The sequence below is a fragment of the Sceloporus occidentalis genome, unplaced genomic scaffold (assembly GCF_023333645.1).
Source record: "Sceloporus occidentalis isolate IW3139 unplaced genomic scaffold, rSceOcc1.0.p SCAF_3, whole genome shotgun sequence".
Classification (NCBI taxonomy): Eukaryota; Metazoa; Chordata; class Lepidosauria; order Squamata; family Phrynosomatidae; genus Sceloporus; species Sceloporus occidentalis.
Window position 1 is genome coordinate 155,784,435 of NW_028316983.1, and position 18,455 is coordinate 155,802,889.

General features: G+C 38.3%; 1 protein-coding gene across 2 annotated transcripts in view; it reads left to right on the top strand.

Moving 5' to 3' along the window:
- LOC149316961 (cadherin-6) overlaps positions 1–18,455 on the top strand; it is a 199,253-nt gene that overhangs the window by 91,641 nt on the left and 89,157 nt on the right. For both annotated transcript variants that reach the window (XM_089516587.1, XM_089516588.1), the window contains exon 2: positions 15,840–16,210. In XM_089516587.1, coding sequence (XP_089372713.1) covers positions 15,983–16,210 — 228 coding nt within the window. In that variant the 5' untranslated portion in view covers positions 15,840–15,982. The remainder of the gene's footprint in view (positions 1–15,839; positions 16,211–18,455) is intronic.

Consider the following 18,455-nt stretch of genomic DNA (forward strand, 5'->3'; position numbering starts at 1 on the left):
TGTAATCAAAATGTGATTTAAATGTAACAAAAGCAAAGAACTATGATTCCTCTTCTGATCTTCCCAGTCAATATGGGCAGATTGGGATGAATGGTACAGGGCCAGGTCACTCTTGCCTTCCAGAAACATGATTTGATGATTACTGAAAAGGGGTTAGATTTCAGTCTAATCTGCTTAATTAATAGTTGTAGTGATCAAACTGATTCAATACATATATGCAGTCTTAAGTTTCTTAGAGGAGGCCAAGATGAAAAATAAATTGAAGGTGCAGAAGATCCATCCATAAAGAAGATGGGATCATCTTTGCACTGAATCATTCTTAGAACTCATAAAATAATGCACATTTAGTATGCACTTGAAGCTGTAATCCAGAGGTAACATGAGTCTGTGGCTGCCTTCATAGAGACCTGAAGGAAAGATTATAGAGTCTCAAGATGTGTTTAAATAAAAGGTTTCAGTCCATAAAATAGGGGATCTGTGGAAATGTTCAGAAAATTAAGGTCTAAATCCAAGTGTTCGTTCCAACTAGAGTAAATAATTGAATCTGTAGGAATTTGGTTAGTCAACACTAAGGTAAGTCCTATTGATTCAACAGAGCTACTCTAGTTGGCACTAACCATTCGATTTAGGCATAACTTGTTCTGCTATTTCTACAGGTTGATTATTAACCTTCATAAAATCCACATAAAGGGAATTGAGCTTCATTTATACTGTGAAACCACTGAGTAAACACTAATTAATTCATCGCAAGGCCTCTCTAATATAAATAAGTGACTATATAAAATAATTAGGGAATTTTATAAGTAGAATATAGAAGACAAAGATGGCTCTGGTGGAAAAAACATGTCAATTTAGTTAGCTTGTTTGAAACTCTCTCTCCCTTTATATATTTCTCCTTTCCCTCACTCCTACTCTCCATCAGACTCCCACAGCATGAGGGGAAGAGGTCAGGCATGACACAAATGTTAGAAAGTGACTTAGAGAAAACTTGCTAACAAGCCAATACTTTCAACTGCCGATCATTTCTCTTCAGAAGTCATTTTGTAATGAGCAATGCCCTTCTAACTTGTCCCTACTTGCTGATAAAGTTTTAAATGATAATTAGTTTAAAATAAATACAAGAGTTTAAAAAATGTCATTCTCTCCAAGTTGGAAATGTAATGAGCATGGGAGGGGGGAAAACCCCACACACCTTTCCCACATTAAACAGTGCTCCATATATACATTCAAAGCGTTAAACGAGCACTAGTGACAGACTAACTGCCTCACTAAGGCAAAGAGGTGACTGTCTAAATAATTAGAAGAGATGTCAAAGTATAAGATTAAACCTGCATTGAGGCCAGAGGTACTGTGATGTAAGGTACCTTTAAGACACAGCCCTTAGTGCTATCAGCTGCAGTCTGTATATACTATTAAGAGGGTTGGAGAGGGGTTGATTGCTCTCTCTTCTTCATCTCACTCTCCTGGGACTGGCTGTGCTCAGTAGCTCATGGATGAATAAACTTACTGCTCTTACTTGACGACTGGACTCTGTGTGGATTCTTATAAGACTGGATTCTAACAGCAGACATCACAGGTACTATCTCCACATCCAAGTAATTCATCTGAAAATCTAGAAAAACACACCTGACAATAAATAATAATAATATGTGGGGGGAGGGTTACATGGCCGGGATCTATTCCGGGAAGGCCTGCCGGAAGAGATCTGTCTTGACAGCTTTCTTGAAGTTCTCAAGGTTGGCAGTTTGACGGATCTCCTCTGGCAGGCCATTCCATAAAGTTTTCTCCCTGTATTGATCAAGGATTGAATTTCAAGCATGATAACATCAGGCATCTGGAAGTAACCAAACTGCTGACACTGTAGAGCAGACTGGGAGTATCAGGCTGTCTAAGAGCCTCAGCTTGAAATAGGGCTGAAACAACCCAGATGACCCCAGAATGCCCATTTTATAAACCTGAGGATGCATCTACACTGTAGAAATAATGTAGTTTGATGGTCCTTTAAGTGCTGTAGCTCCACACTATGGATCCTGGGATTTACAGTTCTACAAAGTCTTTAGCCTTCTCTGCCAAAGAGTCCTGATGCCTCACAAAATTACACATCACAGGATTCTGTAGGATGGAGCTAAGGCAGTTAAAAGGGCATCAAACTGCATTATTTCTATTGTGTAGATGCACCCTCAGTCTTTCATTTTCTGAAAACAACACAACCTAGACTTCTCCCCATACAGTGAGTTCAAATAAATGGCATACGTGTCTTCTTGCAACACTTTGCCTTAGGATGGGCACCTCTAGGGACCACTTTTTTGCCCTGCACAGCCTGACAAAAATATTTTTAAAATGGAGAGACAATTTTGAGGGCTGCATGTGATCCCAGGTGCTCACATTCTTTACCCCAGGCTTGGGACAAGACATTATGGCAGGTGTGAGCAAAGTCTTGTAGGTACATGTCAGACATTCTCTCTCCTCCATCCTACTCCCAAGAACAGATCCTCCCGCTGCGTTTCAGACTGCTTCTAGAAAGACCAGCTGCATCTACACTGCAGAAATAATGTAGTTTGACCAGTGCTTTTACTGCCATGGCTCAATCCTATGAAATTCTCTGATTTGTAGTTGTGAGCTATTTAGCCTTCTTTGTCAGTGAGCTCTGGTGTCGCAACAACTGTAAATCCCAGGATTCCATAGGATGGAGCCATGACAGTTAAAGCTGTGCCAAACTGCATGAATTCTGCAGTGTGGCAAGAGATGTCATATTTTAGTGGCTGTTTCTCCATCAATAAATTGAGAGGAGGTGGCATTGAGGAGATGTTTTGCACAGGATCATTGAAGGAGATCACAACAGAATAGAACTTACAGCTTCCCTGTGCAGCTTCTTGCACTGCTGAACCACACCATCAGTGCAATGATGCTGTGTCCATGTTGAAAACATTATTTTATTTTTAAACCTGTTTTTATTTTGTCTCGGTTGGTTGACCTTATTGAGTGAAGAAGGATTTCTGAAAGAAAGATGAAAAAAGACCCTCCTGAATGCAATTAACCCTCCATTTTGATAATAAACCTGCCTTTTTCAAAGAGATAACTTTCCTTGCTGGGCAATTTCACTCTCTCAAGGTCTTCCTGGGTGACACTGGAACAGAGGGATGTGTATAATGAAGTTACTTTCCAGTCCTAACGTTGAACATGATTGGATGTCAAATTGCCCTTCCTTCCTGAGTTTTGTTTAAATATCATCTTCATTATTTAGAACAGAGTGAAGGAGAAGTAGTAGTAGCTTAAAATCTAATTCACAATCCAGAAAATGGAGGAAGGCTTTCAGACTGCTTGAAAGAGACATAATTTGAAAGTCATCTCAGAGCTGCTAATTTGCTATTTTAAGCCAAGTTCATTATGGATGGCACTGTACTGCTATGTATCATCACTAACTGGAACATAAAAACTGCTCCAACTATCTTCCAAAGCAAGAAAACAGAATCCAGGAATTTCTCATTTATTCCCTTTGCTGTTCAGCAGATACCTTTTTCCCGATCCCCATAATCTCCTATTTTAATTAAGCCAGTCCTCTGTATCCATGAATTCTTTATCCAAGGATTCAACCACTCACAGCTTGAAAATATATATTTTACTATCCCACTGTATTTAATGGAACCTGAGCATCCACAGATTTTGATATCCACGGCGGTTCCTGGAACCAAACTCCAGTAGACACTAAGGACCTATTGTATGTTAACTGCTTCCAAGAAATTCCAACAATTCATCAGGAAGTATTACAGGGCATGTCCCTCACCCCAAATGCATTTTTAGTGTCTGTAGGTTGAGCCAAGGAGCCAGCGTGGCATAGTGGTTTGAGCATTGGACTAGGACTCTGGAGTCCAGGGTTTGAATCCCAGCTCGGCCATGTAAATCCACTGGAGAAACCTTGGGCAAGGCACACACTCAGCCTCAGAGGATGGCAGTGGCAAACCCCCTCTGAAGAAACTTGTCAAGAAAGCCTTAGGGTCGCTGTAAGTTGGAAATGACCTGAAGGCACACAACAACAACAACAACAACAACAACAACAACAACAACAATGTTGAGCCCAGACTGGCCCTGCTGTTAGGCACACTGAAGCAGCTGCCTCAGATGGTATATTCTAGTTAAATATGTCTTTGTTAAACAAGTGGTGATTGCCAGAGTCTGGCAACCACTGGGAAATGTGTGAACGAGTGCCTTAAAATCATTCATATTTTGCATTCTTTTTGATAGTGAACACAGATTCACAAGGGGATATATCTTATTTAAAATGGATTAGAGCCATGAAGTACACCTTGGACCAGCTACACTCCTTTCATTTAACTCACCTTACTGATTTTATAAACAATGACTTCTTTTATGTTCTTACAAAGGTCTGCCCTATTTCTCTGAAAAATCAGAGGAGTCTTTGTGGTTCCAAGCAGCAAGTGTTGAAAACAAAATTCCCCCAAGTGTGTTATAAAGGTAGTTTAGGGCTCCAGTTTGTCAAAGAAATTTGCCAGGAGTTGTTGGAGAGTATTTCATTTCTTGTCATATTGCGAGGAAGTGCTTCTGGTGTTGGAATTCAGAGCACACATTTTTCTCTATACGTAGCTTCACATAAAGATGTATATGAGCTTTTTCAAAGCCTAGTGCCTTTCAGATGTTTTTAATTACAGCTCCTATCAGCCCCTGCCATCATGACCAGTAACAAGGATGATAGAAGGTTTAGTGCAAAGCATCTGAATGTTACCAGACTGGGGAAAACTGATTTTCAATGAGAAACATTTTCAACGTTTTTCTTGCCTACCACAAGGCAAGGTTGTCAATTTCCTTAATTATTCCATGTTGCCATTTATTGAAGCTGAAAGGCTTTTGCTTCAAGAAATGTGTCTTAGGGATCTCTAGATTTAAAACTGGAGTTTTGCACAATATCATAGCACATTTGGAGGTCAGACTAGCCAGGAAACTGGGTAAAAAGTGTGATTTTTAAATTTTAAAAAAAGTGTTCTTTGTTGTCATTTTTAACTGCCTTCAAATCAACTTTGACTTATGATGGCCCTACAAATGAGAAGTCCAAGTCACCTGTCCTCATCCACCCAGTTCTTACTTTGGCTTCTCTAATTAAATCTGTCCATCTCGAATTTGGTTTTCCCCTTTTCCTATTGCCCTCAACTTTATCAAGCATGATCATCTTTTCTAGTGAGTCCTTTCTTCACATGATATAAAGTACGGCCACCTCAGTTTAGTCACCTTTGTTTCAAGAGAAAGGTCTGCCTTGATGTGTTCTACGACCCATTTAATGATCTTTTTAACAGTCCATGGTATTTGCCAGCACCACGTCTCAAATGAGTTGGTTTTCTTCTTATGACTTTTTTTTCACTGTCCAGCTTTCACAACCATATATAGAAATAGGAAATACTATGGTGTGGACCATCCTAACTTTAGTATTCAGCGATATATTTTTACATTTCAGGATCTTTTCTAGTTCCTTTGTAGCTGCCCTTCCAAGTCCAAGTCCCCTTCCAAATATGGAAAATCTTCAACTATTTAAATGTCTTCATTGTCTGCTTTAAAATTATGTAGATCGTACATAATCATTATTTTTGTTTTTCTTAATGTTGAACTGTAAACGTGCCTTGGCACTTTCTGCCCTGACTTTCTTCAATAACCTTTCCAAATCTTTGATATTTTCTACTAGTAGTATGGTGTTATCTGCATATCTTAGATTGTTGATGTTTCTTCCTCTGATTTTCATGCTAGCTTCTGATTCTAATCCTGCTTTACATAGGTTTTCTACATACAAGTTAAACACATATGATGATAGAAATCAATCTTGTCTGACCTCCATACCAGTTGGAAGCCATTCCATTTCTCTATATTCTGTCCTAACAGTAACTTCTTGTCCTTACACATCAGGACTATCAAATGCTGTAGCTCATCCATTTCTTTAAAAGCAATCCACAGTTTCTCATATTGTATACTGTCAAATGGTTTGGCCTAGTCTATAAAGCACAGGCATATTTACTTTTGAAATTCTTTAGTTCATTCCATTATCCTGACCTGCCCCCCCTCCCTTCATCCTCCATCTTTTATCTTTTAGACTCCACCTGAAAATGTTTTATCTAATTTTAGTGTATTTGTACATTAATGTTTTTAATTTTTCTTTTTTTGGTTTAATCTCCTTTTAGGACTTGATTGTGTTTTTATGCTGGGGGGAGGGTTGGGGATTTTGGAATTTTAATGCATTTCTCTTTTAATTGTATGCTATTTTACTGCTGTAATCTGCTTGGGTTCCCTGAGATTAAGAGGAATATTATTATTATTATTATTATCATTATCATTATCATTATCATTATCCAGTGTATATTTGTTATATGATTTCTATTGCCTCTTCCTTTCCTGAACCCAGGTTGGACTCTGGCATTTCTTGCACCGTACATGGTAAGAGTCTTTGTTATGGACTTGGACTTGGAAGGGAGCATCACTTTGCTTGCATGAGAAATTAATGTGATCATCCAGAGATTACTACTATTCCTGGTGTCCTTTCTTGGAGACTGGAATGTATATTGAGTGTTTCCAGTCTGTGAGCCATTGTTTTGTTTTCCAAATTTGTTGGCAGATTTTAGTTTTTAGATTTTAAAACTAGAGTAAACTCTATCTCTGTAGCTTGGCGCAGCTGTATTGGCGTGCTGTCTGTTCCTGGTGACATATTTCTCTCAAGTGTTCTGAGTGCAGCTGTCACTTCTCTTTTTAAAATTGAAGGTTCACCCTCATATGATTCTTCTTTAAATGAATCTGTCATCCTTTTGTCTCTTTTATATAGTTATTCTCTGTATTGTTTCCATCATCTTTTTGTTTCTCATTAGTCATTTTATCCTCAGAAAAAACTAAATATATCTTGATGGTGTTAACCTAAGGGAGATTAAAGGAAAGGGTACTTGGATTTTCCATGTTATTCCACATGGAAGGCCTCATTCACATCAGTGCTTCAATCTGGAAAGCTCTTGATTTTTCTAAGATGGCAATACCCCAGGAAGACAAGCAAGAAAGCCTCCTTCAGGATTACATCCTCAGCTGTGGTCATCTGTAGCACATTATAGCTGGGCAAGACATTAAAAAGCTGTGCTTAACAGCTGTGGTACCATTCTCCCAAGCCATATTTCAGCCAGAGCTGCTAGAAAATCTCTCCCATGACACCAAAGCTGTGAAAAATAGCAAATCTGAAGTGGCAAAAATTCCCCCCTGAAGGAGTAATTGTTTCCTAGAAATTGACATTTGCAGAGCTGTTTCTTTAAATGGCCAGCCTCTCCATCTTACTCTGCACTTTATGTGGCATGACTGAAGGAATCTAGTGCAAGAATAATGGTTTGCTGCAGGTTTTAGCCATGGGAGGTTAGGAACGGAATGGTAAAGGAACAAGGAGTTGCCTGGGACAGAATATTATTATTTTGTTCAGTATTTTCTCCACCCCACCTCTTTCCTCTTCCCTCTTTCCATTCCTCACTGGTTATAACTGCACATATTTTTTAATCTTTATTTATTAATTAATTGTTATTATTTTAACATTTTAATCATAGTTCAAGTAACATCCCCCCCTTGCATGTCCCAGGGACACATCCAGCCGGTACTAATGACAGAATAATAGGATGTGTGTGCCTGTGTTGTGTGCTCTGTACTCACAAACCCTTTCTCTCCTATACTAGGCACACACAGAGCAAAAACTAGCCCATCATCAGTCACTTTACATCTGCACTCGGAGCAAACATAATGACAAGCAGACTGTTTGCTGGCAGCCAGCCATGGTGGCAAACGATCCGCGGCACTAATTAACTCACCTGTAGAATTCATGCTCAACAGACAGCCTCTTTATGCAATCTTGAAGCATGCTGCCAAGTTTCTTTTTTTGAAAAAAGGAAAGGAAAGGTGGGAAGCCTTAATAGTGAAAAGGGAACATTTCAAATTTTGTGCCACTCACTGTTCTGTTTTATAACAACCCCGTGGTAGACAGGTTTAAACAAACTGTATCAAAGACCATCCCAGAGGAGGGCGGAGGTTACCTGGTGATGGCAAATGAACCCAACGCATATTGGCAATATATTGTGCTATTGGAGCTGCCTGCCCCTTGTACCCCTTCATTCCATTCTGCTCTACCAATGTAATAGCACACTGCTTATTTTCACAGTTTATGTGCCTGCTGTGGGCCAGTGAGGTACATAATGCTAGGGTCATTGCCCTGCTGCACCTGTTTGGCTGATAAATAGTCATTTTGTTGGTGTATAGTGAGTTTTTTCCAAACACTGACAAATTACAGAGCATATTTGTAAGACACACTGGGGGGAAACCCCTTTACTGATTTCTTGACTTTAAATTTAGAGATACGTGTTTTGCATTTACATAGGAGTTTTATGCATCCATTGTTTCAGAAGGAAAATGTAAAGAAAATACAACAGTGAAACAAAGTTCCCATTCACATTAAATGAGTGAATATGACAGCATGGCTAGTGCTTTTAGCCTCAAGTTATTGTCTGGTTTATTCCTTTTCCAATAAATGATAAAAGGTCCAAATCTTACAAGGAAAATGTCCATAGAATGGATTTTGTCATCCTATGCATGGATATAAAATGTGAGTTTGTTGTCATCTCCATTATCTGACAATCTTTCTGCAACCATACAACTAGATTTGGAAGTAAATTATTTCTCCAATAGCACTGTATCTGTCAGAAATACTTTTCTAACTGGTTTTCGTGCATCGTGCTTATCCTTAAATATCCCAACTCTATTTCAAGTAAAATGCCACACACAATAATACTTTGAAATATTATTCCAAAAAAAGTCAAGTAGTATGGATTATGTCAACACTCTACAATTATAGCACTTTGATACCACTTTAAATGATATCATCCTCCAGATGGTTTGTAATTTAGTGAGATACTTAGAATTTTCTTCTGTAGAACTTTAGTGCTGAAGTTCAGAGAAGTGAACAATATCAGGAAAGGGGTTGGCATGTACTCATTTCAGAAAACATCAGGAGCATGGCAGAGAGGATACAATTTTCCTTCTTTCGCACTGTTTATGTCCACTGTCCAAATAAGCTCTTATTCATTGTACCAAATTTTCTTTCATCACCTGCTTTTTGGTATGATGAGCAAGCGCAGTTCAATCCTAGGCTGCTGCTTTTGTGGCTATGGTGAAAGAAGAATCTCTGATGATTAAAAGGAATCTGGCAATGAGATTGTTGCACCAGAATATTAGAAACATTTCAAAAAACCTATATATAAACATGAAATGCCATGAAAGATATTTACTTTTCTCTTTTTTGTCACATATAACAGCCTGGGGAAAGGGTGAGGGGAAAAGGTTGGAAGAAATGCACAGAGGTGTAGCTGTGGAAGGAGACAAAATAACAAAACTGCCTCTCAATAAGGAGTCTGCCTCCCCCCCCCAAAAAAAATGTTCCTTCAGTCCTCAAATTGCTAGCTTTTCAGTAACTTAAAATTTTCATTGAGCATTTAGAAATACAGTTATCCCTCCATATTTGCTAGGGTTAGGTGAACAAGACCCCCGTGAATATGGAAAAACCGCAAATAACAAAAACACTGCTTTTACCTGAGAGGACACCTCTCTAGGAATCTATAGGTCCTCCAGTGCAACTCTGTGGTCAATGTCCAACATACACTGACCATAGAATGGCACTGGGGTAGCTACAAATGGTCTTTCAGTGCAACTTTTATTTAAAGTTGACCACAGAGTTGCACTGGAGGACCTAGACAGTCCTAGAGAGAACATATTAATGAAATCCATGAATAATCAAATCCGCAAATATCAAAGCCACAAATATGGAGGGATGACTGTATAGCGTAAATACGCAAAGCAAAGGGGCAGATTATTTCCAGTGTCTTACCCTCTTCAATGCTAGAAATTTGGGGACTGAAAGAAAAGTTGATTGGGGCAGAATTATTATTTGGAGTGGCAATGCCTTCATCCCTCTCCCTTAGCCACACTCTGAAAATGTGTAGATGTGGCTCATGCCCATGAGGGTGGTGGAGAGTATATTCCTGAATCTTTGCCCTTGGACAGCATTATTTAGTAGCCACCATTTTAAGTGCCCATTAAGTGTCCTTATTCCAGATTACATAAGATCATAGGAAATGTATGGGTTAATTTTATCTTCAAACAGACTAGATAGCATTCCCCACTCCTATTCCAATTTACTGTGTAGCAGTCTTTTATTTTTTTTTTCACCAATTCTTTTTTCATGAAAAACTCATTAGTGTGAAAAGGGGTATAATTTATTCTGTACGCTTCAGAACAAAAGCATAAATATTCTGTATGCGCACATTTATTCTGCATGCTTCAGGATGAGGGATAACCTCTTTGCCTCGAGATCAAAGAGTGTCCTTTGCAGAGATATGAGGAATATTCACAAAGTTTTGCATTCTCAGCAAGAGAGGCTGTATTGACATGCCTGTTGAGAAATCATCTATTCCAAGAGAGCTCTCACCCCTAGTGTGAAACTAAGAAAATAAGTGCCTCCCTTTCCTCACACTGAGATTTCCATAGTTTGTGAAAAAATATCTCTGTGCAAAATATAATGTCTTTTCACTTTGAGAAGGAAAGCTTGCCCACAGCAAGAGTAGAATTCTGATTTGCCAAAAAGAAGAAAACAACCAGTCCCATGCTTCTCAATATCATATAAAACAGCAGGGCTCATAATTTAACTACCCCAGGTGCACAATTTATGTAATTTTTGTAGTTTGCACAAAAATAGTTATTGCAACTGTGAAAATTTTCCTGAGGTCAATAGAAAATATCTTGTCTGTCTAGCAAGAAGAGAAATTATGGTTTCTCATGGGTGTCAGAAACAAGTGAACATTTACATCTCTAATTTACATCCTTCATCCTTTGCATCTATTCCCGATAAACATAAATGTCTCAACAGAGATAACAAAAAGAAAGCTGTGTTTTTAATGTCTCAGTAAGAACCAAGGCCACAAAGATAGTAGGCCATGTAGCTGTTGCCTTGGGGAAAATGCTTTCAGCTTTTGGCATAAGCTGTGAGAAACATTTGAGCACTCCCCAGAGGCCAGAACAATCCTGGGCCTAATTCAAATTGAAGCTCAGAAGATGCTTTGCTTTTCAGGATGTTGATAAATAATCAGTTCTGAGTTTGTTTATTGCTAAAAGCTATTAGCCATTACAATTCAATATAATTAAGGTAAAATAAAAACAAATGAACTACAACAACAGTAATAAATTTAAAATAGAATACAGGTAACAAGCAAGTGATACAAAAATATACAAATGCAAAAATATAAAACCATCATTAATATAGATTAAATTAAAAGCCCTGTGGATAGGGGTACCATGTATCTTCATCACCTCCATGCACTTCTTACAAAATGATTTTGATGCCTAGATCTTACAGCCAAGGTAAATTTTGCAACCATAGTAGTATGTATTGTTGCCCACCAATAAGATACACATCTGCTCAAGGGGAGGTCGATTGGAAAGAGAGTGGAGAATATGATTAAGAAACCTTTTTCTAGGGTCCATATAGAGAGGACATTCCAAAAGATAGTGGTGATTCACAAATGCAAAGTCTTTGGTGCACAGGAATATTATTATACCTTCCCTTCAAGTAGGCAGATGGCATACACTGAAAGCATAAGGCTGTAAACCCTTTTCTAAGTGGGAACGGAGTCAGGTTTAATAAATATTGTTCCATTCCAAAAGATGTTTTATATAGTGGGTACCATAAGGAATATGATGTTTGGGAAAGTGTATGTAGGTCCCATTATCTGGAGGCAAACTGAATCCAGGATTAATCAGTTAGTTGAAAATATATTGGAGTTTCTCATATTCAACGGTTTGCACTTTCTATTTTGGCATGCTAAAATGGGATGGGAGACAGCTCCAGATTTAGGGGTGCACATGTTTCCTGTATAGGGTTGCCACATTAGATTCTGCATGGGTCCCTTGTAATTTAAATCCTTAACAGATAACCAAGTAGACAAGGTACCATAAAGCTTCCTGTCCTCCAACTTCCAAACTTTCAGTCACAGCTGTCTCCCCCAACACAGTTATAGCTTCATTCCTCTTGATGGAGCCTTATGAAACCACATCCTACTCAATAATCTGATGGCATTTAAAGGTACAGTCGCCCTGTCTCAGACTCAATCTGGCTATCCTACCCCTATAAATTTTGGAAAAGCTGCGGTTCCGTGTACACACACCTGATCTTTTTTTTAAAAACCTTCCTGAGGCTATTGGGATAGGGTTACCAGATATCCTCCTTTTCCTGGACATGACCTCCATGTTCAGGAAGAATTCCAAAATGTTCTCCATTTTGAGCATGACTAAGAAACATGAATTTATGTTTATATTAGTGTTTTTAGCTTTTATTTTGTAATGTTCAGCATTTTTCTTGAATAACCTACATTTTGAAGTGTCTTGTCCTCCTTTGCAGTTATGACATCTGATCACTCTGTAATGGGGCCATGTTTACTAGATTTGAGTAAGATCTTGAGAGACCTTTTTTAATTCTAACCAGAAGATAGTTGAGCAGAAGATAGTGAGCAGAAGATAGTTCCAATTTGATTTGGGGGGGGGGGGGGGAGGCCTAAAATAGTTCTAGGGTTTATCTAGTGAAAATACATTTGCATCCCTAGAGGATGGGGTTCATGTAAAAGAAAAAAAGATGTGGGGCCACACTTGGCCTCTGGAGGCTGTATATGGTCTACAGACCACAATTCCCCACACCTATGATAAATGAAAAGGTGACATTCTCTACCACTTAGAAAGATCTTGTAGCACCTTTGAGACTAACCAAAAGAAAGAAATTCAGAACTTTATCGCATCGGAACCTGTAACGTTCCCATTGAGTTCTGAAAACTTTCTGTGGCAGAGCGATCTGGGAACGGGACTCTTTGTATTAGGAAAGTAATAACAGGATGAGAACATATTGGGAACATATTACATTGCACAGCACCCTTTGAATGGGTGCTTTTGCCGAGTGCGTTCTCATATCATACTGCTATGGCGCATGAAATGTGCAGGCGCGATGCCATGATGTCATCACTCTATCATCTTTTTACCTCAGACTACTTCCAGTTGGACACTCTAGAACTGCAAAGGAGGAAATTGTCTCAACCAATCAGGACACGAAGACTGACAGAACAGATGTAAGAATGGATAGGATTACTGCACCAACTTTTCATGTTCCATTATAATAACGTTTCATCTGTTTGAGAACTGTTTCTCATCTTTCTCACCCTGGAACTGTAACAGAAATTTCAGGAAACTTAAAAATCTAGGACTGACAGAGCAAAAGAATTGGCAAGAGGACCTAGTAATTGAAAATCCATAAGTTTATTTCCAATTGTCGACAAAGGAAAATAATGAACTCAGTGGAATTCAGGTTCCAAAAAGCTGAGGCCTCGAACAAGACAAAATGACTCTTTTTATATTATTGAAGACAAAGAAGCTTCTTCAATACACCTGATTGGCTAATTACAATTTAAACATACAGAATTCTTACAATCAGAACAGAAATACATGCATACATTAAAACTGCATCATCACTCCTTACCCCCTCCTTTAGCCTTCCTTCTAACCTTGCTTCTGAATGTCAACTATGTATCCTTATCTCAGTAGTTTATGTTATGTCTTTTTTACTGGTGCCAGCTTCCATCCAGGTCAAGATGCACTCATTATTCCTTTGCTCTAGTTTTTCCTAAACTCCAAGCCTTTATTTCAAAAACCATCTCTCTGGCTGACAAAGGTGACTCCATCTTTCTATAGCTTTTTATTTCAACAAGGAATTTCCACCACAGAATGCTGTTGGAACACTTTGAGGTCGGAATGGGAACTCGATGGGAACCAAACCGTGCAGTAAACTTTGCTGCGTTCTGTTCTCATTCGGTTCCCGGAACGTTATCATAACGCTATGCGATAAAGTTCTCAGTTAGGGCCCGTACAGACAGGCCAAAATAAAGCTGCTTCGGGTCACTTTGGAGGTATGCTGTTTAAATGATGCGTGCGTTCTAAGAGGCCAGAAGCCACACCAAAGCCCTGCTCCAGTCCTAAGGACGAGACCACAGCTTTGGCACAGTTTCTGGCCTCTTAGGATGCATGCATCATTTAAACAGCATACCTCCAAAGTGACCTGAAGCAGCTTTATTTTGGCCTGTCTGTATGGGCCCTCAGTCTCAAAAGTGCTGTAAGATCTTTCTACGTACTGATTCTACAGACTAACACGGCTATATCTTTGAAATCTCTACCACTGTTTAAAAGACCTTAATTGTGGTTTGTTTTGTATATTTTATGGTACGTTTCAATTACAAATAAATAACAACAAAAATCCCATAGCTAGTAACTAGTGCAATACATTATTAAGATGAAGATTGATGGGATTTAAAACCAGACATTTCGGGAAGTTCTTCAACTGTGGTGTGAGCTCAGCTTTCTCCTGGCTTTATAGGTTGAATCACTGATCTACATGCCAACAAGATCAATTCTAGTTTGGCTATCCATTTTCTCTGTCTCCTGTCCCCTCCTTCAGAGAAGCTGCTTTCCTATGTTTATTGTTTAAAGCAGGAACAACTAAGCTCCAGGACATATTTGATTATTCAGTGAAAAGGGGGAAGAGAATGATCCATGTTGCATACCTAGAAATGGGAAGTGGAATGACTGCACCAGATAGGAGCTCTTTTGCTAAACTATCTGGCCTGTACTCTTGCAGAGTCACATTTTTTCCTCTAGCCCCAATTACTATGGTAGGCTGAAATACAAATTATTATTACCTCATATGAAAGTCATGTTTTGCTTTTACAATACATGGCGTTCATTGAATGTCTCTTTGTGTTTTGCAGTTCCCAAATCTCTGACCAGTGATTCCCACCAGTGATACTGACTTTTTATAGAGACCCTGCATTTGATGTTCATGTGTGCTCCCTATAGTGTAACCCAATGAACCTTCAGATCATTGATGTAAACACTAGGATTCTCTGCTCTGTTGTTTGGGAATCAAGAGTACAAGTTAGTGATTGGTAAACAGATGTACAGAAAGATTTGCTGAGACAAAGCAAAATGGAGACTCTGCTGGTATGTTTAGAAGAAAACAAAAATGGATGAGACATGTCCCAGTACTTGGATAATGAGTCCTTAAAAGGAGCAAAGCCAAATTAATGTTTTAATAAATAATAATAATAATAAATGTTTTATTTCTACCCCGCTTTTTGTAAAAACAATCAAAGCGGCTTACAATGCTTTGACTTAAAGTCTTCAAGAAAAGGAGGGCAACAATTGAAATAGGAACAATCTAGGGGTTCATAATATTTCCCAAGAGTCATCATGGAAAGGCATACAGAGCTTCCTATGTTATGATTAACCCTCCCAACAAACTCACATACTCCACTTCACTGTATGTATACCTAGGATATTTTACACACTGTTAGAAAGGCCAGCCCAGTGGCTTTTATGTCATATGGTCCCTACTTACCATAGCTGAAAATGCCCAGATTGAAAACAACAATTTTTTTCCCTGATCTAATAAATGGAATCACCATGAACAAAGTCAAAGGAATAATCAAGTTGCTCAAACTAGTATTTTTCAAGTAAGTTGAATAAAGAGCAAAATAAATAGTGCTATTATTCCTCCTACTCAACAAAGATATTCCATTCTGCTTATGTAGAGGGCCACTTGTAACATTTAAGAATGGAGAGCCTTAATAGGATTCTTTTTTGCAGCAATTACAGCTACCTTTTTGTCATATTTGCTATTACGCCGTCGAATGCTAAGTAGCCCTGTAAATGCTTGATGAATTGTTGTTTCTTTTTCTTCATTTCAGAGATCCATAGAGACCCAAGCCAAGATTATTCAAGAATGAAGGACGAATGATGGCTGCTTTCACCACTGAAAACTAGTTTGCATTAAGGTGAAGAAAGAAATCATCACTTCAGGCTTTTTTTTTTTTTTTTTTGTACTGCCAAAATGAGAACTTATTATTGTTTCTGGATCCTCTTCTGGGTTGGTCATCCCCACCAAAGTTCTTCCACACCATTATTCAAAAGAACTAGTGGCTTTCCAGAAAACCCAAAGGTTTTGGATTTATCTAGAAATAACAGGAAAGAGCTTAATCGTTCCAAAAGAAGCTGGATGTGGAATCAGTTCTTTCTTTTAGAGGAGTACACAGGCTCTGACTATCAATACGTTGGCAAGGTAGGACATTTTTCAGCACTTCTTATTCTAAGGTTTGAAATTTCTCTCCACCTAAAAGATAAGTCAAAACAGCATGCAATTCCATCTTGTTGAAAAGGCTGCCTCTTATCAAAATCTCCTGATAAATAATTGCAGAGTGTGGGTTCAGCAGCAGAGCTAACAATTCTGGGGAAAAGCAGGATAAGGTGGTCTGATTTACATAACAACAACCATCCATGTTTTGGTTAAAACCTGCACTTATATTTTTCTTGTCTTCAACAAATAAAACTATTTAGGTTCATTGAAAACCTCTATGCTGCTGATCCTGCAGTATAAGAAACGAACATTTGTGCCTTAATTTCAACAGAGATACAGTATATTAGCTTCCTCTATTTAAGGAAGGAATTTTGTCAGACTGTACTGTTCATTGGTTTGCAGATTTAACACTAACGTTTCCATTCCTTCACATGCTCCAAATGAGTCAATGTATGATTTTTAAGACTGTAAATATTAATAGTGAAATTTGAGGCATGAAACTAGAATCAGAAAATGCTAGTTTATAAGAAGTCTTAAAACAGCATAGGTTATAAGATGATTGTGTATTTGACATTATGTGGAGGGACCAAAGCTCTCAAATAGATTCTTGTTGAAATCCTCTGGTTGCATCTTAAGAAAAACTGTCCATACCCTTCAACATTTTCAGCAATTAAAACTGGGATGCATGTCACCAAGCAACATTAGAGTGTGGTCAAGAAGGTAGATGTTATTAATGAGGAAGAACACACAAACTAGGAAAGATTGTTATGGTTTATTTTTGCCTGAACCTACTGTGAAGGGCAAAATTCTGTCTTTCTTGTCTTTGTCCCCTTCCTGAATTAACTCATTACAAACAGAGGGATAACAGAGGATTAATTGGGACAGTCTCTAAGAGATTAGGACAATTTGAGGGTATGGTTGTATTATTTGTCTGGAAGACTTACCATTTTACCAAAAGTTATATAAGATTTTGGTTAAATGATAAGTCTTCCAGACAAATAATACAACCATACTCTCAAATTGTCCTAATCTCTTAGAGATAGGCATTGCTGTTCTATTATTATTGTGATTTAATTGGTTTTACAGTTACAGTCAGCCCTTCACTTTTGTGGGGTTTAGGGGCAAATACAGTAAGCTGCAAATAATCAAATCTGTGAATGCTTAACCTGCAAATGTAGAGGGACAACTGTATTACTTTTGGAGAGCTTCAGTAAAGCACTTCTCTAAGAAGGTAGGATAAAATATTTTAAATAAACACTGGTATTAAGGGTGACCTCACTTGTATTCTGTATGTATGTAATCAATTCATGCCATGCTTTTCAAGGTAAAAACATGCACAAAGCAAGTTACGAAAAGTGTGATGTGAAGGGCAACAGACACACATGTGCTTTCTCTCTCTCTCTCTGTCCTTCTCTCTCTGATCTTTAAGGGTGGTTACCCACTTCTCAGACTGGCAAGCAGTGCCAACACTGATACATCAAGGTCAATTTTTTAAAATGTTATTGTTGGCTAATAATGATTGTGAACCTACTCTCTAGGTTGCTTCATACATTGTGTCTTCTGATTGTGAATAATATGAAGAAGCTTCTCACTGAAATCAGTGGGACTTGGTAATATGTAAGATGCTGAGTCTGAAACCATGTTCCCATCCATTTCCTCTTGGGGAAAAGGCATGCAACATATGACCCATAGGAAGCCTTTGTGCCCCCATATGTGTGTGGTTTTCCCCCAGATCCCAGATATCTCCTAAGTTTTTCCAAAACTTGTGCTGGAAGAAGAGGATTTCTGTACCTCAAAGCTTCCAACAGTAGCAGTTCTTCATTAAAGCAAAATGCAGGACATTGGTTTTTGTGTGTGTTAGTAGTGACAAAAACAGTATTGTTTAATTTTTTTTAAATGCTTTAAACCTTTATTAGTTTCCAGTTTAAAAAAAAACAACAGAAAATTTGCTTTTTGAAGAGGGAGTGACATGCAGCAAAACTGGGATAAGAGGTTGCATTGCTCCCTGGATCCATCAGAGTTGCCCACCCTGACATAACTTTGTTGCCGTCTTCTAAGGTTCCATTGGTACTAGAGATGTAAAATTTCCATGAATTTTGAAAACTCAGGGGAAACTGTTTTTCAGAAAAATAAAAATAAAAAACAAGTTATGCAGTAATTTAAGTTTCCTACGCCTTCAGCCTTTGCTAAAAGAAACAAAAATAGTCGAATGTCAAAAATGTCAAAGCCA